Source organism: Cavia porcellus, unplaced genomic scaffold (assembly GCF_034190915.1).
Source record: "Cavia porcellus strain 051 isolate PalLab524CR breed Dunkin Hartley unplaced genomic scaffold, mCavPor4.1 scaffold_16, whole genome shotgun sequence".
Lineage (NCBI taxonomy): Eukaryota > Metazoa > Chordata > Mammalia > Rodentia > Caviidae > Cavia > Cavia porcellus.
This window is the reverse complement of record NW_026947499.1, coordinates 47,020,964-47,048,335: the sequence shown is the minus strand read 5'-3', so window position 1 is coordinate 47,048,335 and position 27,372 is coordinate 47,020,964. Positions and strand designations below refer to the sequence as shown.

Below are 27,372 nucleotides of genomic sequence, written 5' to 3'. Positions count from 1 at the left end.
AGGATGAAACACACTTGTAAAGACACTCATGAGAGGACTTTCAGAACTTCTTAAGAGAGTAGCAAGAACATTAGGATAAGTGTGTTTGAAGGGAAGGAGAATATTTTGAAGGATTTGGTGGCAGTTTGTCTATTACTGTATTTTTTTTAAGTTTTTAAAATTTCCTCATCATCCCCCATACATGTCTCTTTGAAAACTTACAGTGATTGATGAGCATTCTAAGTTTACATGGTCTGCTGCAGAGACAACCCTCTAAACCTTTGTGACAACCTTTCCTCCCTGGTCATATTCCCACAAGTCATCACAACTGTGATCATCTCTGATATCACGTTTGTATATCAATCTCCCCTTGTCCCTGAGGCACATATCCCAACAAACCACTTGAATGCCTAAACCATCGGAATACCAAACCCTGTGTCTACAGTCATCCTTTTGTCTGTGGACACTGAAGTCCATTATAAAACACGGTGTAGTAACTACATGTAACTATGCACCATCTTCCAATAGAGACTTTAATTATTTATTCGTTCATTTATTTTTTTGGCACCTGGAATTGAACTCAGAACCTTGTGCTTTTAGCAGGCTGAGCTATATCCCCAGCTCTTCCCACAGACTTTAAATAAACTCTAAGTAACTTTTAATACCTAGTATGACATAAGTGCTAGGTGAATAGTAGTTATATTTCTAGTTTAGAGACTAATGAGAAAAAAACATGTCTGCACATATTTAGTATAGACACAGATTTTCAAAAATATTTTTAACCCACCATTGTTTTGAATCCATAGCTTCAGAACCAGTGGACAGGGAGAGCCAATGCTTAATTATTTTTCCCTGTGCACAGATGTCTCTGATAGCACATAATTTATAAATTAGTTATAGTAAGATACTAAAAAACAAATAATAAAATAATTATAGCAATACTGTAACAAAAGTTATTTAAAACATATGAATTATTTTATTTCTGAAATTTTCCATTTAATGTTTTACACTGATGTTGATTATGGTTATCTGAAAACTCATTTTCCTTCGGTGATTTTTCTATTTAATATTTTCATTTCGGTATTAACTATTCATATCTGAAACTCAAAAAGCAAAATCACAGATAAGAAGGGACTGCCACATTGACCCCTTACAAGGAACCTTCATCTCCACCATCTCTTTGGAGCCCCAGGATTATGTAGCCTTTATTTGACCTGCAACGCTACTGAAAAATAGAGCTGCACAAAGAGGCTTATGAGGCCCAGCCAGCTAGGAGAGGTTCTCGCTCTGACCCTATCCCAGCTTTCACACCCACGCAGTAGAATGCACTTGCTATTCTACCTCCACAAACCTGGCTTCTTAGCATTCATTTGAAGTCAGCTTCTCTTGCTGTCTCTCATCACTCTGATTTTCCCACTTATTTTATGTTTTGGACCATAAGAATCTGATTACACTGTTAAATTTGTAGCTCTTTCCTAGGTAGGCAGTTTCAGCCTTTCAAAGAGTCCCATGTCTGTAAAGTCCTGGGACAGCTCTGAACACGTGGGATTGTTGTCTGTGCTGCAGCTGAAAGTCAGCTAATATGCTTGTGAGGACAGATTTTTCCTCTTTGTAGAATGAGGACTGTTTGAGGAAGCACAGAGACAGTGACAGGGTTCTGGGATCACAGACTCACCGTGTCATTTTCAGCTCTTTTACTTCTTAATGGGAATCTCCTGGGCCCAAAACAGTTCCGTAGATGTTGGATCCAAAGTGAATAAAATCATGCATAGACAAAGCACTCCACAAATGCTGGATAATTTTCCTGGGCTTGCTTTTTCCTTGTTCTCTTTGCCATCTCCATCATGGCCTCTACATGTGTCTCCTTTTGAAGATGTGTTTGCTCCTTCCCACCCATGCCTTCCTGACAGCAGCTCTACTGCAGAAGAAATCTGGCATTCTCATTCCACTTTCTTTCCAGCTTCCTATACCAATCATCTGGTCAGGAATGACTGTGTAAATCAAAGAAGCTGTTTTGCTGGAGTGCTTGTCTTTGACTTCTTAACCTTCTCTCTCTCCCTTTCTCTAAAAGAAAAGCATCCATGTCTCTGTCTGTAAATCTGCTTTAAGACCCTAAAGAGAATCCACAAAATGCTTTTTTCCATATCAGTCTCCACATCTCAATGGAGAACAGTGCAGAGTCCCTACTCCAGTCCTGCCTTCTAACTCTCTGTTTAAGCCAAGACAAGTGGAAATAGCAGAGTGGCTTTGGACTTGGTGCTGCTTGGCTTCTGCTTCACCTCTGTCCTCAGTGTTTGACATGTCAACATCTTTGGGCCTTGAAGATGATAACACATTTTTTTCCAGAGCCAAATAATGAGAGGTGCAGAGCTCCATACCACTGCTGATATACAGCAGGCTCTCAGGAAATGTCAACACCTCTCGACCAGAACAGCCAGTCTTCTAGATATATTCAGTCGTTCACCCATTCACTCACTCATTCAGCAGCTATGGCCAGAGACATCCATAGCCTGAAAGCAAAGCAAGAGTTGATCTCAGAAATTTTGAATGGATAGGTGATACTTGTCGTGATTGGTTATTGGATGTTTTGTTGGATGGGTAGTTGAATGGTTTGCTGTGATTGAAGGGATGGGTGGTTGCATTTGGCTAAATGGATACATGGTGAAAGGATGCATGGATGAATGGATGAATGGATGGTTGGATATGGATGGTTTGATATGAATGGATGAATGGATAGATGGAGGTAATTTATGGACTCCCTAGAGTTAGCCTCCCATCAAATATAGAAATATCCCTTCAACCTATGCCTTCTTACCTTCACTAAGTATTCCACTAATATTCATCAGTGTGGTAAACTTCTCCCTCCAAGTCATGAGTATGATGACATGGGTTATGTTAGTGGGTAAGAGTGTGAACTTTGGATTAAGGCCTGAGTTTGAATCTTAGTTTAATTAAACAGTGTGACCTTGAACAAATCCCTTGGCTTCTTTAATCTATGGTATCCTTATTTGAAAAATGGGATAATGTAATACTTTGAAGGAGTTATATGAGGCTTAATGAGATAATGAATATCAAGGACAGAGAAGATACTGTGTTGTACTGAGCCAGTGCGTACTGTCTGTAACATTTTTTCATCAAGAACCAGATGTGCACCAGATACTGTTCTAACGTTACATATGCAGTGGTAAACAAGCCTGAAATAGTCCCTCATCTCTTAGAGCTTATGCTCTACTGGAGCATTCAGACAATAAACAGATAAACAATTTCAGATGGTGTTCAGTGCTATGCAGAAAATTGAAATAGGGTGGGTGAAAGACGTGGAAGATGGGGACAGTTGTCCTTTTTCTGGGTTGTGAACTGGTGACAAGAAGATGTAGCCATGTAAAGATCTGGGGAGCGGGTAGACCAAGTAGCAAGAATAGCCCATGGAAAGGTACAGAGGCAGGATGAGCTTTGTGTAAAGAAAAGCAAGAAAGGGATGTGGCAAAGTAAAGAGTTCCTCTTACCCACGTTGATCTCACTCTGTCCTCTGGAACAGTGAAAGAGTCTTGTTCATTTGGCAGCCATTCAGCTTTCTGATGGCACTGACAGGCTCCTGAACTCCTCCCTGCCAGGGGAAAAGGTCTGCCTTCCCAGAATTCCCAGTTGATATCCTGGAGCACCTGGAAGAAATACCTTGAAAATATTCTGGGTGCCATAAGCCAAGACCCCAGAAATCTGATTACATCCAAAGGAAATCTGACTTAGGAAATTCAGGAGATTTTGAGCTAGAATTGTAACACACTAAGGCAGGAAGCTTTTTTTTCCTAAGCCATTGCTCCTGGATGATTTGCAAAGGAAAGGAGGTGAGGAGTCATCTTAAGACAGATTTCAGAATAAAGGATGTATGAAAACCTTTATCCTGGTGGATCTGGAGTACAATCTGTTTTTAAAAGAAAAACAGCATACGATAACCCGTGACAGTGGCTGATCGAGGAACTCAGGGCCAGTTGTTAGGACTTGGACATTTGCCAACACATGACAATGTTTCCTCTGTGTTGGGTTTTTCCCTACAATTTCCCTCCATGTGGGAACAAAAAGGCTCTTGGAATTCTCAGGTTTGAAATCCAGCAAGAGAACCTCCCTATCTAATAGTTCCATCAGAAGTACGGAATCTCTCAGTGGCTAATGTGCATGGTTGAGTACACATACATCAGAACAATACTGTAGCCAGGGCCATGCAGAGTTCTGATGGGCAGTCCTGAGCTACAGGACAACCCTGGATTCATCACTAAGTTAATCTTCCTCGTCCCTATAGGTGCATCCCTATGTGGGGGTGGTCTCAGAGAGTATTGGTAATCAAGTTTGCAGATGCACGTGCTCCAGGTACCTGCTGTGAAACAGTGCGCTTCTAGTTAATAACACTGTGCTGTACTGTACACTTAAAATGTGCTAAGATGGTAGACATCACGTCATCTGTTCTCACCACAAATTAAAGCAAACAACAAGCAAAGATAGTGGATGCTATTAGGAGAAGAAGGGAGAATGGATTCTGGAGAGACAAAATGTGTATCTTAGATTTCCTACCTCAGCGTTAACTACAGCTTCCTCTGTGGTTCAGAACCCCATCTCTCAGAGTTCTCTCTTCCTGCCATGTTCCATAGTTTCATATATGGCCACATGTCTCCATCAGCCTGTGTAAGCTCCTTGGAGATGAAAGCTGTGTCACAGGCACCCCGGGGTCCTCTACCCCTTTGTGCTTCATGGGGTAAGGGTCTGGGACACGCTTGGTTGTGTTGAGTCAAGTTCAGATCCCATCTGATTGCTGTGCCCCTTGTATAGTCCTGTGGGACTATACAAGAAATGTCAGAGAAACTCACCAACCCCTAAAGGACCACCAAGCCTCACCCTCACCTCTGTGGTCTCGGGTTCCCCCAGGAAAAGCCAACAAGAATGTTCAGTGGGATGAGGACTCTGTGGAGTACATGCCAGCCAACCCGGTCCGAATCGCCTTCGTCCTGGTGGTCCACGGCCGTGCCTCTCGGCAGCTGCAGCGCATGTTCAAGGCCATCTACCACAAAGACCACTTCTACTATATCCACGTGGACAAGGTGAGGAGCCACCTCCCATCACCCAGGATGGACTTCCTCTGTCACCTGTCTGTCCTTCTCTGGTCTCTCCAAACCAAGAACAGGCTAAGGCTCTGAGGTCATACGATCTTAAAGTGTTTTGTGTGTGTGTGTGTGTGTGTGTGTGTGTGTGTGTGTGTGTGTGTCTGTGTGTGTGTGTGTGTGTTGCTTTCAAAGATTCCAGATTTAACTTTTTTTGTAAAATTATTTTTTTTCCTTTTTATTCTTGCTTAATATGGAGCAATAATATACCTTTTTAGGGACTCAGTATTATATTTTGATGCATGTATATGTGGTGTAATTATCAGTTCAAGGTAATTGGCATAACCATTGCCTTAAAAGTCTACCATTTCTTTGTGGTGTGATCATTCACAATCCTCTTCGAGTGTGTTTTGAAATATTCATTTCATTATTGTTAGCCTTTGTCGCCCTCTCTGCAAACCTTATTTTTGCTTTTAAACTGTTTTGTTTTCTTTCGTCATCTCCTCACTTCCTGGTGCCCTCTGCCTGGCTCTCACCGGCTCTGTAGAGCTGGCTGTCCCGGGAGTGGGCCCACTTTTTTCTATCAAAGTTCAGATAGTCAGTACTTTAGGCTCTGCCAGCCACACAATCTGTCACAGTTATGCAGCACTGTCCTTGTAGTGTGAAATCAGTAACAGAAAGCATGTCAACAAGTGCATATGCTTATGTGCCAAATAAAACTTTATTAACAAAACTGCAGCCAACTTGCTGAGCCCTGTACTGTCCTGTTTCATGGTTTTCTTTTGTTCACCTGAAATTACATGATTACACCTTTACAAAGGATGCAAAAGGAATGTTTCATGAGAAAGACCTGCTTCTAGAGGGCTGTGATGGTAATAGAGGGGCTCTGAGTAGGAAGGACAGGGAAGAGAAATTCTACTCCCAAACACTCAGGTTTAGGTGGACGCATATTTCCTAGCTTCTTATCCTTAGACTATATGCATCAGTGTGTAATAAGCTGTTGGTAGAGAAATGGGGTGAAGGGATCTACCTCTCAGACTTCAAAAAGAATAAGTTCAAATAGTGAGCAGGAAAGACACCTAGGCCAGAATCAGTAATTTGGCAAACTCACCATATTCATCCATGCTGTCAGCTGGAAGGGAAGGGACAGGGAAGGGAAAGGCTGAGAGTTGTCTGGCGGCTGATGTTTCTGGGCTGCTGAATGTCACCCTTTTTCTCCCGGGAAAAGCGCTCTAATTACCTGCACCGGCAAGTGCTCCAGTTCGCCAGGCAGTACAGCAATGTCCGCGTCACCCCCTGGAGGATGGCCACCATCTGGGGGGGAGCAAGCCTCCTGTCCACCTACCTACAGAGCATGCAAGACCTCCTGGAGATGACTGACTGGCCCTGGGACTTTTTCATCAACCTCAGTGCTGCAGACTATCCTATCAGGTAAGGCAACAATGGCCCCAGGCCTGCCTGGTCCCATATATACTGTTTTGCGCTTACTATCTGTATGGTAAGTGGACATTAGAAGGTACAGTCAGCTTCCTGTCCATATAAACTCTCTGCCTTGGTGAGATACCAGAGAGGACTTACACACTTTCTCCAGAAGATTTCCCAGCATTGTGTTCAGACTGATTCTAGGAATCACTTATGTATCCATCCATCCATCCATCCATCTACTTGCTCAGCAGATACTTCCTGAACACAGTGTTCTCCCAGCTGCATTTGAGGATGTACTAGTACACTAGAGAGACTGAAATCGCAACAAAAAATGGACATAATAAGTAAATGGGATGTGTGGGCTCAGAATGTCTACAGCAGAGTAAGATAAAGAGCAAGGTAGCAAAATACTATGTAAGATCAGAGGATAAATTGGGATCATATAAGAGGACTCTGGAATTTACCATTACTCGAAACAAGGTATAAGCCACTCAGGTGTTTTGATCAGAGAAAGAACTAGATCTGACCTTGGAATTAAATTCAAAGAGGACAGAGAGAAGGGAGCTCAGTAATAAGTCTAGGAAGGATCACAAATGGGCGTCTTTGGACTGTTTGAGGTCTGCGGTGGGTTAGTTTGACCCTCATAAAACTTTAACAAATGAACAGGCTGCCCACATTATGAAACTTGGAGAGTTCATATAAAATGGTAGATTTCTGATTTTTTGGAAGATAGCCACACTCTGGGACTATAGCCTGTGTGGGTACTGTTGAGGACACAAGAATCTGTAGGTACTGATACCACCAGGAAGGATAGAAACATCTATTTGCTCCTTAAAGGAAACCATAAGCAAAGAAACCATCCAGGGATCTTGCAAGAAAAGAAAGAAAAACACAAGAAAATGAGCCAAACTTCATATCACAGAGGCAGCTCTTGGTTGGACTATGTGTTCCTCCCTGTTATTGGCTGGCTGCAAAGGAAATAGATGGAAGGGAGATTCTCTCCCATGGTAGCATAAGGGCATTTAGTATAGCATTCCCAGGAAAACTAGATAAAAATATCTTTTTAAAAAACTCTCCTTGGAAGAATTTTCACACACACAAAAGCAGCAAGCGTATTTATGCATATCACCCAATCTCAGCTCTGATCAATTTCTGACCAGCGTTGTTGCCGCTAACCTCTTACCCTCTCCCCCTGGATTGTTCTTAAACAAATCCAAGACATCATCCAATTTGATCTGTAAATGTTTCAGTGGATGTGTCTCACAGAAGGTCTCTCTCTTAGCATGCCATCACTATGATGGTCACATCCACTATGTTAGCAGGCTTTTTTAAAGCCCTCAAATATCCAAGTCTCAGTTTTCTAAGAATTTGAGTTTTGAGTCAAGATCCAGATAAGATACACACATGAAGGAAGGTCTCTATATATGCTTTCTCCTTTATAGAGTGGTCCTTGGAACCTTTCTGCATCCTGGTAATCTTCTGGGAAACACTGGTACTTTTGGGAGTTTAAGGGGAGGCACAATCTCTGGTCACGTTGGACAAGATACACCTGGCTCCCTGGAACCTAAGAAAAATGACAGGCCACAGAAAGACTCCTGTTTCCTTCTGTTCATTGTCTAAGGGGGATAAAAGGGAGTTTTTGTAAACATTGCTGGTAGGTTTTTACTTAACCATGGCTTTTTATTTATTCAGCACACATTTATTAAATAACTATCATGCTCCATAACACTTGGGCATCTAGTGAACAAAAGCAGCTTGTACTTCCTGCCTGTCTCACAGAGCACATATCCTAGTGAGGAAGAGGACATTAGATAATGGTGCGAGGATGACATCAGGCAAGATGTTCAAGGGCTAGAAAAAATGGAAGACATATCACTGGAGAAAAGTCAGAGGGATGTAAGCAGCTCAGAAGGCCTTGGAATATTCAACTTTGAGTTGAGACCTGCAGAGAAGGAATTGATTGGCAGGAAAACATGAAAGAGATCATTCTATACCAGGATTTCCCAGCCATGTACTGTTGGTGCTTGGAGCTGGGTAATTCCTTACTATGGAGCTGTCATGTGTATTGCAGGGTGTTTAGCAGCATCCCTGGCTGCTGCCTGCTGGATGCCAACTGCATACCCTACCTGCACACATCTACAAACATTGCCAAATCTCCCCTGAGTTCCAAATTACCTCGAGTTGAAAGCCATCTTTTCTGGTAGAGAGAACACTCTAGGTTTAAGATGGGTGAGATATAAACTTGTTACACTTGAGATTTGATTTTTTAATAGATTATAATAAACAAAAGATTGAGGCTAAGTGACAAGGAAATAGCCATTTAAGCAAGTAAATGGCAAAAGGGAGCCAGAACATTCTCTTTTAATCTTCCAGGAAAGGATTGAGATCATAAATGCCCCCTGAAATGCTGTGTACTGCAGTTAATGTGGTTGGAACTTGCTTCATTCCTCACAGCAAACCTGTTTTTACAGATGGACAAATTGAAGCCCAAAGGCCATGTGACGTATGCATGGGAGAACAGGGATAAGATCAGTTCTACATGATTCCAAAGTTGGTAGCATTCCTCCTTGAAATTTGCCTCTTGGGAAACCAGCAGTTTCAACTGCCTTCCAGACACAGAAGGACGTAGTTCAGATCCTTGAGCTTATGATGGAGCAACAGAGTGGTTAGACCAATCCTACAGCAGAGAATATCAAGGGAGGGTACCTAGAGGTCACCTATTGTGCCTAAGTCTGAGGAGCTGTGTGCATGAGCCTTGTACTCTTCCTTCTCCAGACGCCATGGAGGCCTCAGAGGTTATGTCTGCTTTGGGCAGGTGGCAGTACTTGGGCCAAAATTTTAAGCCCACGCTGCAGTGTGTACTGCTGCCCCCTAGAGGCCTTGTGTTGCATTGTTTGCAAATTGAAATCGTAAGATTGACACTTCAACTAGATCCTGCTTTGTGGAGAACCCAAGAAAGTGAACCCTCAAACTCCTACCAGACTGCGTAAGGTTCAAATGTGAGTTCTGCTTCCTAATCAACAGTGAGATCATTGGCAAGTGCATGCCATCCTGTGACACTGGAATGGGACAGTGTGCCACGTAGGCACCTGGAAAGTGCTCCAGAAATATCAACTGCTTACTACTTCCAAGGTTGCATGTGGTATCTACTTGAAGGTCCCAGAAATCCTTTCAGTTCAGGTGGCCACCTTATTCTGGAGGTCACAGAAGAAAGTTATAATATCTATAACTCGTTTGGCTTTCTCTCTCCAGGTGACATGGTGGCTGCGGGCCTAGCCTGCTCTTCCTCTCCTCCCTGCCCTCATTGTCATGGTGCACATGCTCCCCATGCGATGCTTCTGCCCACTCTGCCCTGCCAGCCTCATGGCCAGAGGCATTTTCTGCATCAAGCACTGCTGGTTCCTCTTGCTGTTGTTTTCGTGAAGTCGCCCCACACAAAAACATATGAATTTTGCAGATGAATGATTTTATCCTGGGCAACTCTGATAGGTTTTCACTTCCCATCTGGTGCTCCATCTGTAGCTTCCAAAATCATCACTTCTCCTATCCCAGGAAGGATGAGCAACTTAGGAGCCTTCTGAATGGGGCAGGAGTGCCTAAGTCAGAAAAATGGGCTCTAAAAACTTGCGGCACTCACAAAAGTTCAACCAACCCTGGCTGTTTTGTGATTCAGCTCCTCTCTGTCCCCTGCCCAGCCCTAACTGCCTTCTAAACTCTTCCTTTCTTAGATAGTAAATTTAGCTATGTTAAGAACTTTGAAACACAGTCCAGTTACAGACTCTGCCACCCACTGACTAGGTAAATTTGCAAAAGTTGCTTCAATTTTCTGCATCTCAATTTTTCCATCTTAAAATGAGCACAGCATTCATGCTCATTTTGAGAGGCTCTTGGGAGAGCACAAGGGTGCAGCACAGTGCCTGGTACATAGCAAGTTCTGGGTCAATGCAGGCTGTTACTCTAGCAGTAGGGCACATGGGCATTGTAGATGAAACTTCACCATTTTATAGATTACTTTCTCTATTCTCCTTCATAGAGTTAGAAGAGTAGTAAAATGTTTCTTGAATTCACATTTCTTTCCAAAGTGGGGAAAGCAAAACTTAGCTTTGAAGACTTAATGTTTCATGAAAAACAGAACAGAATCACTTACAGACATGAGAACACCCATGGATTCAGAAGGTGTGAACAAAGTATGTTTAAAGGTTCCTCCCTTCTGCTTAGAGCTGGTTATGGACCCAGCACATGGATGGAAGCTGCCATTTTTTAAAGCTCCAGGTCTGAGTTCATCAAAATACACAATAGTTTTACTGAACTGTGCCCAGCATGCTTTAGAGTAGCCGCAGGAAGAGAAGAGGCCTGAGGCATTTTGCCCTGTTGCGTGGTTTGGACTGTCACAGTGCCTGTCCTTCTCCAGGCTCCATGTGCTGGGACTGAAAGAAGGAGCCTGTGGCCCCTCCTTGGGTTCACATTCTGTGGATCATGATCTAGTTTTGTGTTTGTGAGAGGGTGTGGTTGTGTGTGTGTGAAGAAGCTATTGGGCAGGAGAATCAGTGTTGACATTTTTCAAGATAAACCCAGGGTCTAGCACTTCAGGCTCTTCTGATCCATGGTCAGAGTCTAACCCAAGGCAGCCCCACATGCACATGTAAATTACATTGACAATGAACTCAGACATCTGCTTTGAGATTCTGCCAGAGCTGGGGCTGAGAACTCAAAGTACAAGAGGTCAGCATTTCTTGATGCACCAGCAAGAAACATCAAGTACTTAGACAGGAAACAGATGGCTGGGCTTCTCTACAGTTTCCCAAAGACCATTGGGCATAGGACACCCATTGTGCAAGACTAACACCCAGGTCCTACAAGCATTTACTGCATACCTGCTATGTGCCCAGCCCTATACTGGGTCCTTAACACCTATTTTGTCTTCATTCTCATCCCCCACAACACAAGTTCTGTGTAAGGTTTTAAAAATTAATATTAATCCATTTTCACTTTGCAGGGAAATCAAATCCTTGGTAACACTTGGGCAGAGCCTAGGGACCCTAGATATGCAGTTAGTGTGGCCACACAGTACCTGTGCGCAGCCAGACTAGAGGTCTGAAAACAGACCTCTAGTCTGCATGGTGCAAAAATATTCCTGTTGTCAAAACAAACGCAGGCACAGCAAATGTGTATGCAGCACTTGGTCGATCCCTGGTGTCCTTCTAAGGGCTTTCCGTGATGGACTTCTGGTGTCTACATTTTTCAGATGAAGAAACTGAGTCAAAGAGATGTTAAGAAACTTGTGCTCAAGGATATCACCTGTAAGTGGCAGAATCAAGGTCTTTTTTTTATTAAAATTAAGATAAAATTTGCATAACATAAAATTAACCATTTTGAATGCTCAACTTGATGGCATTCAGTATACTAGCAATGTTGCACAATTAATACCTCTATCTAATCCCCAAAATATTTTTATCATTCCCCCAGAGAAGCCATATACCCATTAAACACTCACTCTTCATTCTCATTTCCTCAGACCCTGAGCTACTAATCTGTTTTCTGTGCCTATGGGTTTGCCTACTGTGGATGCTTCCTGAGTGGAAATAGCACAGGACCTTATGTTACTATCTCCATTCATTTAGCATATTTTTTTTCAATACTAGGGACTGAACCCTGGACCTTTGTGCTGAGCTACATTGTGAGCTCTTTTCCTATTTGTTGTGTGACAGGGTCTTGCTAAGTTGCCCAGGCTGGGCTTGAATTGCAGTCCTTCTGCCTTAGGCTCCCAGGATGTTGTTGGCTTTACAGTTGGGTGCCACTTGTGCCTGCCTTGCATAGCATTTTTGAGTTTCATCCGTATCAACAGCATGTAGCAGAAATTCATCCCTGTGTATAGCTGAGTAATATTCCACTGAGTAGGCAGACTACAGACCACAGCTGGTTTATCCATTCATCAGTTGATAGAACCAGGTTTATTTGGAAGTCCCCAAAGTCCCTGTGTCCTGGCCAGCTGGAGATAACACGTGAAACCCAAAGGTGAATTTAGGAGATGGAATTCCTTGTGCCTTAATTCAATCACCCAGCAAATATTTAATGAGTAACTATCATGTGTCAGACTCTATACTAGGCACCAGGTAGTCAACTAAGGAGAAAAGTATAGTCAGTTCAGTCCTCATCATGGTGGTCAATGCCAGACTATCTGGGCTCACATCCTAACTTCTTTGTCTGCTAGCTGTTAGAACTTGAACTTGCACAAATCATTGAATGTCTCTGTGCCTCAGTTTCCTCATCTTTAAAATGGAAATGATAATAACAGCAGTACCCCCATGTGGTTGCCCAGAGCAGTGATGGCAAACCTTTTAAAGCTTTCACTGATAACAAACCACCTGCTGTGGCATGTGTGTCATAGGTTCACCACCACTGGCCCCAGTGCTCCATGAATGATGTGTCTCAAGCACTTTGGTTACAGGAAGAGCTGTCTATGTGATAGCCATGTTACTAATAGTGAGCGTAATCCACATGACCCCAGAGACACAGGTGTTCTGAAGCAAAGGGGGAGATATCTGTGAGCACCTAGCAAGTCAGTCTTTCCTAGATTAGGATATGCGGGTAGCTTTCCCAAAGAACGTGTGACCTGAGACACAATGGTTTGGGGCTCACAGAAGATGTGTGAGGGGTCCTAGGAAGGCGTTCTGGAAAGAGGGGTAGGGGGCAAAGCCTGAGGGTAAAAGGGAACTGAGAGAAAGCTGCTGCAGCTGGATCACAGTGCAAGGGGCTGCATCCTAGAGATGAGGCAGGTGAGCCCACCCATATGGACTTTAAATAGCCCACTGGAAGGAAATTTTTTGTAGTAGGGATTGAAACCTGGGGCTTCATACTTAGCTATAGCCCCAGTTCTTTTGCTATTTTTTTATTTCAAGAAACCTTACTATGTTGTTGAATTGCCCAGGCTAAACTCAAAAAACTTATAATGTTCCTTGCCTCAGCCTCCCAGAGTGCTGGAATATGCCTGGCCTTATATTACAGTACTAAGAGATAGTTTCAGTGGCCATGGAAGGATTTAAATTTAAAAAAAAAAAAAAAAAAAAAAAAAAAAGGAGATCAATTAGGAGGCAGTAGCTTCTGCTGACCCCAGAACCAGGCCCACAGAGTCTGCATGTCTCCCAAGTCTCCTGGCAGAAGCCAGGCATCTGAGAAGCCCTAATGAGCTGGGGAAACCCAAGTAGCCATTTAACCTCAGACTCACACAAAACCAGGCAGCTGCCTTCTGTTTGGGGATCAACCCCCCACACCTGCCCAGACGGCTTCAGAGGCTCACAGAGCAGAGAACAAGAGTCCTGGGAGAGCTGGCCATAAGCCAGGAGGGAGGGAGAGATCGAGGTTGAAGTGAATATGCCAAGGAACATGGGGTGAGGCCCCCTCTTTGTTTCCTGTTTTCATTTTATAATTTTAGTAAAGCATGCATAACACACAATTTACCATTTTCATCATTCTTAAGGGTATAGTTTAGTGGCCTTAAGAATATACACATTGTTGCACAACCAGCACCACCATTCATCTACAGATCCCTCTGCATCCTGCAAAACAAGACATTACCCTTACTAATGAACACCTCCTCGGGCCCTCAGGCCCGGTAGTCTCTCTCTCTTTCTGTGAGTTTGATGAGGTTACTTAGAGGCTTTGTTTAAGTTGAGTCACGTGACACTTGTACTTGTGACTGGTTTACTTAGCTTTTCTTCCAGGTTCATCCGTGCTGTAACATGTCTCAGAATCTCCTTCCTTTTTAAAGCTGAATATTTCCTCGTGTCGAGATACCATGTTATGTTGATCTGTTCATCCATCACTCAGTATTTGGGTGGCTTCTTCCTTTGGGTTATGATAAGCAATGTTGTCATGAAATGGGTGTACATGTATCTCTTCAACTCCTGCTTCTAATTCATCGAGACATATACTCAGAAGTGGAATTCCTGAGTCATTTGGTAATTTTATTTCTGTTTTTTCAAGAACCGCCAGACTGTTGTCCACAGAGCCTGCACCATTTCCACTCCCTCCTGCAGCCCACCGAATTCTAATTTCTCCACATCTTTGCCAACACTGGTTATTAGTTTGTTTGTTTGCTTGCTTGCAATAGCCTTCATAATGTGGGTGGGTTGCCTCTTGTTCTTTCCCAAGAACATTCAGTTCTGAAACAAGGGATCTGAGAAGGCTTGAAGGTTTCATTTACCTGTGTGCCTTTGGTAGCCTGTGAGGTTGGCTACAGAAAGTTGTCTCTCTGCAAAAACTCACACAGGATCTCTCTAAGTCTTTTTCTTGGCACACCTGTCCTCTTCCTTGTTGATCCGTTTCTCTAAACCTTTACTCTGCTCATCAGAAGCTGGAAACCTATGTAGTTTCCACTTCACCACTCCCTCTGGACCCTGCATGTTCTAATAGTAACTCTGACATCTCATACATGCACGGCCACCTCTGATCCCTTCTGTCCCCATCCGGGTCAAAGTCTTGTCACCTCACCTTTAGGCCTTTAGGACAGTTTTTACTTGGGCCTTCCTAGTCCCAGATTCCGAAAACGAGTGAACTTCTTCAAAGACATTCCAGAACACTTACCAATCACTGGAGTACAAGAGGGAGACATCGTCTCTGTTAGGCAACCTGACACTTCATAACTTGGTTATCAACAAAGGCAAAGCAGGTTCTTAGTGATTCTCAGAAATTCAATATTATATCACAGACCAGTTGAATTCCCTGTGGGTTGGAATCTGTATATGTCTAAAGTTCCCCTTGTGATTGCAATAGATAGTGGAGGGCTAAAAACCACTGGTCTAGGGAAAGGGAAACATTTATTACATAATTACAGAAATAAAGTGAGACTGTAATCCTAGCACTTGGGAGGCTGAAACAAGAAGATCACCACGAGTTTGAGGCCAGCCTTGGCTACAAAGTGAGTTCAAGGTCAGCCTGAACTGCATAATGAAACCCTGTCTCAAAAAGACCAGAAAAAAAGAGAGTAAATGCTGCGATGGCAAATATGTTAGCTCCAGTATTTCATGGGAGTTCTATTTGGAGAGCCAACAACAAGATCACTGAGTGTGACTATCTGTGCTTTTTCAGCGTTTGAACCTCTTTGGTCTTTGAATGTTCTGAGGTACTCATTCTTTTTCCTGAGACCTTCAGGTGAAACTGTCCAATGAAAGTTCCACCCAAATAATTTGAAGCCAAAAGGCTGAACCTACTCTGCCAGTTGCTCACAAGGTGACCAGAGAAACGCGCCAGTAATTATGCTGCTAATAGTTCTGTTTGCATCTGGTAACAAAATAAACATATCCTCAGCCTGTTATTTTTCAGGCTGACAGAGCACACTCCTGCTTTTGCAGAAATTCAGTTTGCTTTCATCTGGCCAGCTGCTCTGGGTCTTCTGAGCTATATTTCTTGGTCAGAGAGCTTTTTAGAGTTTCTTGAAGCCAGGCTGACCCCAAACATGTACTGGAAAAACAGAGAGAGGATAGAGATTTGGGGGTTCTCATGACACTCTGGTGGAAGTCACCCAGCTCCGCAGAAAGTGGAAAGTGATCACATTATTTTAGGATGGAGATTTCTGGAAGAACATGGAGAGTTCAAAATCGGAAAGCTTGCAGGACAAAAGACAAGAATTGATTTGGCTGTTTCACCCAAAGAACATTACCATCGGGCTTCATTACATTACCCCCATGTTGTTTGTTTGTTTTGCTGTTTTCTTTCTGTTAACATTCTTTCACTACTGAAAAAAATATTCAGAGTCCTAGAGAAAAAGAAAAGTCTGATGATTCCATCTGGAATCATATATCCATTTTTGGGCCAGCAGAGAGTTCAGCACTTTGTTCATTAACTCATTCATTTCCTAAATAAAGTCTTAGTGAAGTCCCATGTGTAGCCAGGCCACAATTTAGATCAGGGGTCCCCAACCATCAGGCCATGCACCAGTCGAGATCCATGACCTATTAGGACCTGGAGCACACAGCAGGAGGTGAGCAACCAGTGAGCACAAAAGTCGCATCTGTATTCACAGCTGTGCCGCATCACTGGCATCACCAGCTGAGTCTCTCTCCTGTCAGATTAGCAGCAGGATTATGTTCTCACAGGAGTGTGAACTGTCCTGTGAACCGCTACACATAGGTGCCGGGCTCCCTATGAGACTAATCCTAAAACCATCCCCCACCTCTCCTATCCTTGGAAAAATTACCTTCCAGGAAACCAGTCTCTGGTGCCAAAATGGCTGAGGATTGCTGGTCCAGCCCAGTGCTTCTCAATAGAACTTTCTGGAGTGGTGGAAAGACTGTATAATTGTGGTATCCAGTGCAGCAGCCACCAGCCACAGAGCTTGACATGTGTCTCGTGGGACTGAGGAACTAGACTTTAAGTTTTATTTTATTTTAAATTTAAATTTTTAAAAGTTTCTTTCCCATTTAATTCACTCCAAAGCATGTTCTCAAAGTGCATCTAGTCACCTAAAAGTGTCTTTCTCTTGTGTGCGAAACCTGGAGGGTAAATAAGAAGCAAAATGGGAGGTAGATTTGGAGAAGTAGGAAGAAAATGCTCAAATGGGCAGGAGAACAAGGAAAGGGGGAGGAAAGGTAAAGGAAAGGAAGGGAATAGGGATTTTAAACAGAATGGAAAGAAAACAATGGAAATAAGGTTTCGTAAGCGGGGAGGTAGAGACAGTTTGAAAGAAGGGGAGGTGAGAGGATTGGGGGAAAAGAACTAAGACATATTGCATACTAATTCCTTATGCTGTGTGTGATCATTAAGTGTGGCAAACATGTACCAGTAAAAATTAACTTTAAAAAAGATTCCTTGCCCTCTCTAACCTTACGTTTCTGTCACAGAGTAGAAATGCTTCCACAAGAGAGAATTCCTCTTCTTTTAGCAAAAGAAAGGAGAGCTGATGCCAAAGGGTTCAGAAACAAATCCTCTGCCAGTGGTCTCACCCACCGCATCCCAGGTTTAGCTGGATTTCTAAAGCAGTTTTCCTCCTAATTTCTTCCTCTCCCGATCTCGTAGTTTTGCTTCTCAGCAGCAGCGCTCTCTGTGTCCACAGATGAGAAATTACCAACCCTGGTGCTCGTGGTGCATGTTTGCCTCTTGGTAAAGCAAGCCTTCTTTTAGTGGCTTTTCCACCAGCGGCCGAGGGTAGGGGTGACACGCGTTCTGCGGTGCTCCAGGTGCACCCTGGATATGAGCACGGGGCAATCCACCATGTGGGTGATCCACATTTCAGAGCCTGTTGTCTTTCCTCTGTCCGTCTCTCATGTCCCAACTACGTGTGAATATTATTCTCAAGGGCAATCTAGAGAGACATGTCTTAAAAGGCCAAGTGCAGTAAGGAAGTCCTCTTTCTTTTATTGATGGTGGCAGATGTTTGAGTGAGTTCAGGGCCCAAGGGAAAAGACTAAAGCAGTGACAGCAAACCTTTTAGGATCCAAGTGTCCAAAGTGCACCCAAAACACACTTATATATCACAAAGCCCCAACACTGCAGTTAAACGTGAGTGCTGAGGTTTTAGTTTAGGAAAAAAAATTCATACACTTGGCTTGTGTGCCCACAGAGAGCTGTGCATGTCTGCTGTGGTACATGTGACCATAGGTTCACCACCATTGGGTTAGAGTCTAATAATCATTTGTTGTAAAAATGGAAAGCCTGGATTTTTAAATTATTGCTGTTATTTTTGTACTTTCTCTCCCTTGTTGCTGTTCTGAGTCATTGTCCAGAGTGTCAAGTGGTTGTAGTGGCCTTCCAAAGTAGATGCCTGGAGAAACCCTGTAAGATTTGCAATTCTCCAATAGTGAATTTGAGGAGCTACCATTCCTTTAGCACTTACTGGGCATGGAATCCTGGTCCCATTGATTTCCATGCATTATGCAGTGTCATCTTTGCAACTCAGAAGGTAAATGCTATCATTGCATTATTCCCTTTTATAGATGGGTAAACTGAGGCTGAAGGAAGCTAAGGAGTTTGCCCAGAGCATGATAATTGATGGGAATCAGGGCTGGAATTCAAACCCTTGCTTCCTTCAACTGAGGGGAAAAAAGACCCAAGTTGTTTCTAGCAGGTCCTATTTCACTCACCTGATAGATCTGGGTCAAACCATTGCCCCTTGCTCCTCCTAAAAGTCCATCATTTTTTCATCTGCATACAAGGTCAGGATGTAGGATCTGTCCAGCAACCAAATGATGAGCAGATACATGGGAGTCTAAGGTCCCAGGCCCCCTTGTACGGCCTGCTTCCAGGCTGCCATCTCTTCTGCTTAGTCCTCATAGCATCCCTGTGAAGTGATTCACAGCAGGTCCAGGAGACTTTCTCAAGGTCACACAGGTGATCTGTGGCTAAGCTGCAATTTGACCACAGGCTCAGTTGACTGCCAGGTTCAAAGTATTTTGCTCTTTCTGGCCAGGCTAAGCAACATGTTGTATAAGCAGCTGACCCCAGGGGGAAAAGCCAGTCACACAGACTGCAGAGCCCACCATGTGGCCACCCCAACAGTGTGGGCCCATGTCCAGATGGGCTCATTCCCTCTCTGGCTGATGGAAGATGGTCATTTTGACAACTGTGTTTGTTGCACACATAGACCTAGGAACCAGCTGTCCCACATTTTCTAAAACAGTGCTGCCTTCGCATTCCTCTGTAATTCTACTCCCTCAAGGTCTCTGACTCTCGCATCCTCTCTTCTAACTGGTAGTGCCTGATAGAATTTCCATTCATTTAAATATTAGCCAAACACAAACACAATTAGGAAGGAATGGCTGCTGGTCTCCAAATATGAGTATTTGTTCCAAGCAAAACCGATACAATGTAGCCATTTTCTGCACCATCAACTCATTCCAGGCCGGAGAAGGGACCACACAGTGTAGGCTGACCTGGATTAGAAATGTTACTATAGACTGCACTGCATCTCCCCAAAGTTCATGTTGGAGCCCTACCTCTGTATTTGGAGAGAGGGCCCAGAAGGAGGTCATTAAGAGCAGTGAAGCAATGCAAGTAGAGCCTTGCTCCTGAAGAATTATAGTAAAAAACACCAAAGAGCTCTCTGCTATGTGAAGATACAGCAAGAAAGTGGCCGTCTGCTAGCCAGGTAGAGGGATCGAGAAGGAATAAGATTTTCTGGATTCTTCATCCTGGGTTTTGAGTTTCCAGAACCATGCACAAAGAAATGTCTATTTTTGTTTGTTTGTTGGGTTGTTTGTTTGTTGGGTTTTTGTTTTTGGTACCAGGGATCCAACTCACAACTGTGGGCTTGCAAGGCAGGCACTTATGCCGCTGAGCTAATCTCCAGCCCGAAATGTCTATTGTTTAAGGCAGCCAGTCTGCAGGATCTTGTTATGGCAGTCTGGACTGATCGATGCATCTGGCTACCCCCTTTCTCCGCTCTATGCACTCAAGACAGTGAAGCCAACCTTTCTGCATCTCAGTTTTCTGACTTGTAGAAGAAAGGCGGAAATGTTACCTACCAAGGAACCAAATCGAGAACAGTAACGGAGTGAGCACCCCAGCCCTTCCTTATTCCTAGCTCTCAGGCATGTCGCTGGGTCAGCAAGGTGGCCCTATGCTCGTATACCTATGGGCAATGTGTCCATCACCTATTCACCAACTAAACATTGGAACCGAGAAGCTTAGCCATTCTGGAATGTCCAAGAAGAGATGGCTGAGCTCATTTTCTGACCATAGTCTGACCCACTTGCGTGAAGGGAAGCAGCAATAAAGAAAATGTGCCAGTCATGGCCTCACAGGGGTTAGATATAATCCAGGCCAGATGCAAGGGACATAGGGAGAAGGTGTGGACTCTAGGCAGGGGCCTTTACTGTGCACTTTTTCAGTTCTCCAAGCACCCCAGGCCCTGAGTAATCATGTTGTTGACTCCCCCTCAGCAATCCCAGGAAGGAGAAGAAAGGGAATGCCTGCTGTGGGAAGCCGCTGGAGTTACCTCCCCCGCTGCTATCCCCAGACACTTGTTAGAGATGACAGATGGGAAAATGGGGCCTAAAGACTTTGAGCAAAAGCTCCTTCCACATTCCTCCCTCTGACTTCCTCATCAACCCTCTCGCTATTTCTGGACCCAAAAGATCTGCCCCTGACCATCCTGGTGGCCCTAGGAGGGGTCAGAAAGTGATTCCAAACTCTAGCTGGGTCATAAGCCTGGGAACCATAGAATAGAAGCCAAGGCAGCAAGCAAAGCACCTTCACTCATCGCACCTGTTCCCTGCCTCCTTTTACTCCTGCCCATGTTAGCAGAAACAGCCCCACCTTGTCCAAATTCAGTGCTGGAACCTGGATTCTGACCATGGCCCTTTGCTCACTGAGAAGTGTAGGGTGGGAAAAAAGGAAGACAGGGGCAGTGCTAGCTACCTTTCCCAGGGCTATGGGTGAAGTTCGATGCCACACCGCTGTTTTGTTCCCTTGCTTTAAAAGAATGGAAATTGTGCCCCCAAGAACTCCTGCCTGCCTCCTGTGTCCTTCCTCCTCTAGAGAAGGAGTCTCTTTGGCATAATTTAATTGTGCTCATCAGTCAACATTACTTGGCAAACCAAGCCAGGGGCACAAACATTGCCACCCCTTTCTTGATGTAATTGTGCTCTTTGGGAATTCTAGAATCTGGTTTAAGGCCAAGGAGTCTTTGATTAAAGAGTCAATCTTTGTTTAAAAGTTTGCCACCCTGGGGAAGTTTCTAGCAAGTAACTTTAAACAATGCATTATCTGGACACCTACAGCTAAATAGTGCCATCAATCCAAATTGTTTTTCTGGGATGCAGTGGAACCATCCAACAATCAGGGCAGTGTCTGGACAGCCTTCACTGAGAGTGACCTCTGCAATTCCAAGGAATGTGGCTTTCTTATAGATTGGGCTCCTGGGAGTCAGGGCCCTCCTTGAGTGTTTACACCACGGTTCTTCCTGCCCTGAGCTTGTTCAGGGTCCTAAGCACTTTCCAGGGTCTTATTTAATCTCTTGTACTCTGGAAAAATGGGATCTTCATCATTACTATTTGTAGAGAAGGACAGAAAAGTATTCACCTTCCAATAGCTAGAATGTAGATTTGAACTCACCCATGCTCTTAACAATAAGCCAAGCATTCTCAGGTATGATCCGTGGACCACGTGTGTGCAAGATAGTTTAAAATTATATGCAGGTCAGTTTTTGAAAATGTCAGTATTTACCTGTGCTAATTACTAATACATATATTAATGCATTCAAATCCAGGTTTCTGAAATTGAAGTTTTCTTTTAAAATTAGTGGTTGATTAAATAGGAAAATTTTAGTGAAGTAACAACATAAATGTCTCCTTGATTCTTCATATATTTATGGAGTGTCTTCTATAGGTGAGCTGCTTTTCTGGGTGCTGTGATAAAGAAAGCTTCATTCTTCTGTCATCCTCATGCTTGTGAGGGAAAGACACAGTAGACAAGTAGGCAGATAATATATTAGGAAGAAATTTTCTGAAGAAATCTACAACATGGAAAGAGGAAGAGGTGGGCCTTGAAGATGTTTTGATAAGGTGAATATGCCAGAAGTTGTGAGGGCCATAGGTAATAACCAAAAAAGAGAGAAACATATTGGATGAAGACTTAGCAAGCTTTTTAACATTGAGACAACTAAGCTGTACATGGTCGCACACACCTGTAATCTCAGCACTCTGGGAGGCTGAGGCAGGTTCAAGCTCATCCTGGGCAACTTAGCTACTTAATGACACCCTGTCCAAAAATAATGCCTGGCAAGTGCATGGTCATGAGTTCGATCACCAGTACCGATAGTAAATAAATAAATAAATGAAAAATAGTCTGAATCTGCAAAGTCCCTGGTTCAGTCCCCAGTACCACTATGTAAACAAACAAACAACTAGGAAATAGTTTAGGTTTTGTGAACCATCTGGTTTCTATATTGATGTTGACACTATCAGTGCAGCACCAGGGCAGTCATGGAGAGTCTATAAATAGTGTGTGGGCAGGGCTGAGCTCCAATGAAACTTCATTTATAAAAGCAACTCAGTGTTTGCAGACCCTTGCTTTATGCTATTCCATCAGCTCTTGCACATTTCAGGTAAAGGCCTTGTCCTGAAGAGAAATATCTCACCCCTTGCAAATTCAGTCTTTGACCTACCCACCCTTCCTTTCATCCTCCTATGCATGAACTGTGCTTCTGTATCTTATGAGAATGTTACCCAAAGGATGAATAACGGTTTGTAATCTTCATGGCCTCAAATTTCAGAACTCTGGACAGAGACGCAGTGGTGGAGAGTCCTAAGACCTTCTGATCTCCCTGCAGTGACCTTGACCTGCAGTGCAACCTACCTTGGTAGCTGAACCCAACATAAAACACTAAACTATATTTTCCCCCATGCTGCCTGATGTTTAAGTCCTGAGCTTGAACTAAAAAACAGTCATAAAATATAGTTCTTCCACCAGGGCTAGCCAAGAAGCAGTCTGCTCTCAACAGTGTCCATAATTTCAGTCCTGTCTAGCCCATAGTATATATGTCAGCCAGCACATACTATGATCTCTTGTGACTCTCCAGTCTTCTCTGCATAAACTTGTCAGGTATACGTGGGGCTCATTAACACTGTAATTTACTCTTTATCACCTTCCTCCAGTTGAATCAAAAAGGTTAATTACACTGAATTCCAGGACTCCTTGATTTCAGCTCTTACTCCAGATTTCTGCTCCCTCCAAAGCATCTTTCCTTGTCTGGCTAGACAAGATGCTGACTAATGCCTAATGCCAGCTACTTATCAAAGATTTATCAGAGAGACCAAACACATGTCCCTGTTCTTTCTGCATATCTACTTGGTCCTTTGGATCTGGTTTCCTTTCATCTTTCTACATAGTTACATATAGGCTCCCTTCTCTCCAAAATGTCATTTTGGAGAGAGAGAGATTTAACCATGATACTGATCATGAAATACATGTTAATGAAATGTCAACTTTAGGACCTTATTACTGATTCACTCATTCATTCATTCATTCATTCATTCATGTAGTCAAGTCAGTCAACACCAGCTTTTTGGAAGTCTACAGTGTACCAGACATTTGATAGATCTGATATTTATCATATCTACCCTTGAGAAATACACTGATTAGACCATTAATTAATTATGTCTTTGTGACATTGTTAGGAAGGAAATTCACATTATAATACAGGGAAATGGCATGCCTATAACTTCTTCTCTTCTAGAAGGTCAGAGAAACTTCCTTCAAGAAGTACCTCTGAGTTGAGAGTTGAAAAAGAAAAATAATTAACTGAGTAAAAAGATGAATGAAGGGCATTTTTGAGGCAGCACTGGATTTCTGTACAAAGGCCCTGAGAAAGGAGGAAATACCACACGTGCAGGACATTAAGAAAAGCTCACATGGATAAGGTGTGGTAAGGGGATAAACCAATAGAGTGAAGCTGGAAAAATAGGTAGGGACAATTATATGGGAACCCCTAGAACTATCCATGTTATGGATCCCAAGTGTATCCTAAAAGCAATAGGAAATCTTTGAAATTTTTTTAATTGGAAAATATCATGATGAGTTTGTGTTAATTCTTAATTGCTTGGCAATGGGGAAAAAGAAGGGAAAAGGGAACTATATCTGACTCCTGGGGAAGTGGGTAGACAACAGCTAATATTCTTTGCTAGTAGATACATTCATTATAGCTCAGGTAATTACCTTCCACTGGCCTAACCCTCCCTGTTGTTTCATCACTGTTATTTTCTATCTTGTGCCTTTCAGTAGCCTTTGGCTTTCTGAAGTTTCGTGTCACTGGCAGAAATTCTTGAGAGTCAGGCCATCAGAGAAATGTGGCAAAACGTTCTAAGTGTGCATCTGGGAAGTCAGCGGAGTCCAATTAGAAGTTCCTGCTGCTGGTCCCATTCATGTGCCGTGAAACCTTGGGCAAATTTCTTGGCCAGTCTGTGCCTGAGTTTTCTTTTCTGTAAAATGGAAACTCAGTCACCTGTCACCACCTTTGCTGTGAGGATTAGGGTGTGAAATGGGAAAGTGCCTTGCCTAGCATGTCAACAAACTGTGACAGTGATGGTGACCCAAAGAGACAAATCTAAGACAGCAGTTCCACAAAAGCTGAGAGACGTGAGTTCTTCTTACCATTGTATCTTTAGTGCCCGCTGTAGAACTTGGCACCTGTTTACTGCAGTATTAAGAAAGGAAGAAATGTAGCCACAGTGGCTGTCCCTTTTAGCGCCGTGGTGATGACAGTGGCTCTGTTGTTTATTCCTCAGCAGCAAAAGAGTCATTGACACTATGTTGCATTGCCTTAAATCTACAGCCACTAAAAGTATCTCTGGGCTGATTCCTGGATTGAGGAGCAGTGAAAGGGATTTGTCTTTAGTTATTTCTGCCAGAGACACTTTCAGACTAACAATCAGGGAAATGGAAGATGTTCCCAAGAGCCATAATGTCTATTTCAAAGGAACAGTGAATAGTGCTGGTTCCTATGTATCCACAGTTGTCTCCTTTGCTCCTCCCTCTTATTGGGGTGCCTGCTCAGATACAGAGGAACCCTGACTGGGTACCTGGCAGGCCCCAAAAACCTCCCACATTAGATCTCTCTGGATTTTGAGGGTCTGATTGCCACAGAGCCTCTCTGTGTCTTTCCTGTTCCTGTCGTCTGTGCAGACAGGCAAAGGCTGCAGGCATCCTCATGTCCTTCAGTATCCATGACCAAGCTTAGTAGTCGTCAGTCCCCGTGGTGATGCGCACAGACCTGAGGTCAGATGGCCAGGTGTTAATCTCTGCTTCTGTTACTCAGGGGCTGCCTTACCAGAGACAAGTTATCTAACCTCTCTACTGAACATCCTCTGTAAAACAGATGATGTTAAACAGTTCCTATTTCACGAGGTTGTTGGGAGGATAGCAATCTATTATATATGAATTGTGTGCTTAGTAATCACAAGTATCGTCATAATCATGGTCATCATTGTCATCATCACCATCAGGTTGCTCAAGCTTTGAAAAACTGTTTGCTCCAGTGTAAATGGGGCTAATGCCACTCACCTTCTGTCATGATTGTCAGGACTCAGCCAATCATGTGTGTAAAACATGTTGCTGTAGCCAACACAGTATTATTGTAGTTACAGTAGTTTTTCCAGTTTGAAATCTTTAGATTCAATTAATATATTTTTACTGTTATGAAATACACAAAAGATTTACCTTTACCACGTTCACAGTGTTGTGTAGTCATCATCACTACTTGTAGGCATGCATTTCATCACCCCAACAGGAAAACACTCATCAAACAGGTACTCATTCTGTCCCATTCCCAACCACTAGTAGCCACTAATCTCGATGCCTGTGAATATTTCACATCAATAGAGTTATACAATATGTGGTACTTTGTGTCTGGCTTCTTCCACTTAGCATAGCATTATGTACCATGCATATTCAAATTGATGCATGGTATAGAATGTTTTTGTATTTCATTCCACTTTTATGGATGAATAATACACTATTGTATGAGTGTGTCACAATTTATCCAGTCACCCATTGATGGATATTTGGGTTGTTTCTGCCTTTTGAATAGTGCTGCTACCAATATAAATACACTGGTTTTATTTGAACATGTGTTTCCAATTCTTTTGGGTGGTATGATGACATTTTAATGCATGTGGCTCAACTACTTAAGAGAGAAAAGAAAGAAATAGTAAAAAGATAAAGTAAGGAAAGAAAAGATTCTAACTTCTGTAGGTAAATTTCCTTTTGTAGCCAATATAAGCCTTTTGAGATGCACATGTTGGTCAGCTTTTGGGCCTGTTGGTATCCTAGGATGACAGGTTCCCTGATGACTGAATGTTATATCAAGGTGCGCCTGGGGAAGTCAGCCATTCTTCCTTTCCTAGAGACAAGTGACCAATAAAGGCTGCCAGACAATTTGAGTGATAACTGTGAGCCAAGCACTATGTTAAACGTTTCATGTACATGATCGCATCAAACTTTTGCCCAACTCCAGCAAGGAAATTGAGACTTAGAAAGAAAAAGTAGCCTGCAGTGAAGCAGTAAAGGCAGATTCTGAACCCAGGTCACTTGGTGCAAGATGATGTCCTTGCAAAAGTGGCACATCTCAATGTCACTCAACTAGACCTCAACTAAACCTGCTCATATTTTTGCATTAGCATGAAAGGATTCAATAGTGTTTGGAAATTCTATTCATAGAACCCAGTGCAGTTTGGCACAGGGAATTTCCTTCAACCTGTGCATTAAGCAACTATTATGTACCAGCCATGTGCTCGACAGATTTTTCTTAACTGGTATTCTTTATCTGAACTTCACAACAGGACATGAGAGAGTAACTATGTTCTTGATTCTTGCAAGGGATAATACATGGACAGTACTATTCTTGATACTTAGGAGAGAAGATAATACAGGACTTACAATGAATTCCTAGGGTCACAGACCGGTGACTTAGTCTTGATAATCACTGTTTTCTCAGCAACTTGAAGTGTGTACTTCATGCTAGGTATAACCTAAATATTTTCAGAAGCATTGAATGGGGATACAGTGGTATGAACAAACTAAGCATGAATCCTGCTCTAATCTGATACATCTCTTGTTTTACAATACAACCATTTACATATTCATGGACCTGGCACTGAATATAACTCAACAATGACCAATGAACTTGTACCAACACCTTCCTAGCCTAGTTTATGTGACAAGTCTCTTTGGTGTGGTCCTGGATGACATTTGTTATTAATTAATTGTCTTGCTATAAGTATTGTATTTGAGCACCACAGAGGCACAAGAGAAACAAAACTAAAGTATTGTCTCTGAGTTGAAGCCCCTTTGGGAAGCCAAAAAATAGTCAAATAAAACCAGGATTTAGATTCCCTCTTTGAAATGGACCCATCCACATCACAGTGATACCAGTTGTTGAAAAAGTAAA

The 27,372-nt window shown here is 43.0% G+C and overlaps 1 protein-coding gene across 3 annotated transcripts in view; it reads left to right on the top strand.

Annotated features, from left to right (window-relative positions):
• The window catches only part of Xylt1 (xylosyltransferase 1), a 296,748-nt gene that overhangs the window by 217,217 nt on the left and 52,159 nt on the right, over positions 1 to 27,372 (top strand). For all 3 annotated transcript variants that reach the window (XM_003478182.5, XM_063226621.1, XM_063226620.1), the window contains 2 exons: positions 4,897 to 5,069; positions 6,298 to 6,500. In XM_003478182.5, coding sequence (XP_003478230.5) covers positions 4,897 to 5,069; positions 6,298 to 6,500 — 376 coding nt within the window. The remainder of the gene's footprint in view (positions 1 to 4,896; positions 5,070 to 6,297; positions 6,501 to 27,372) is intronic.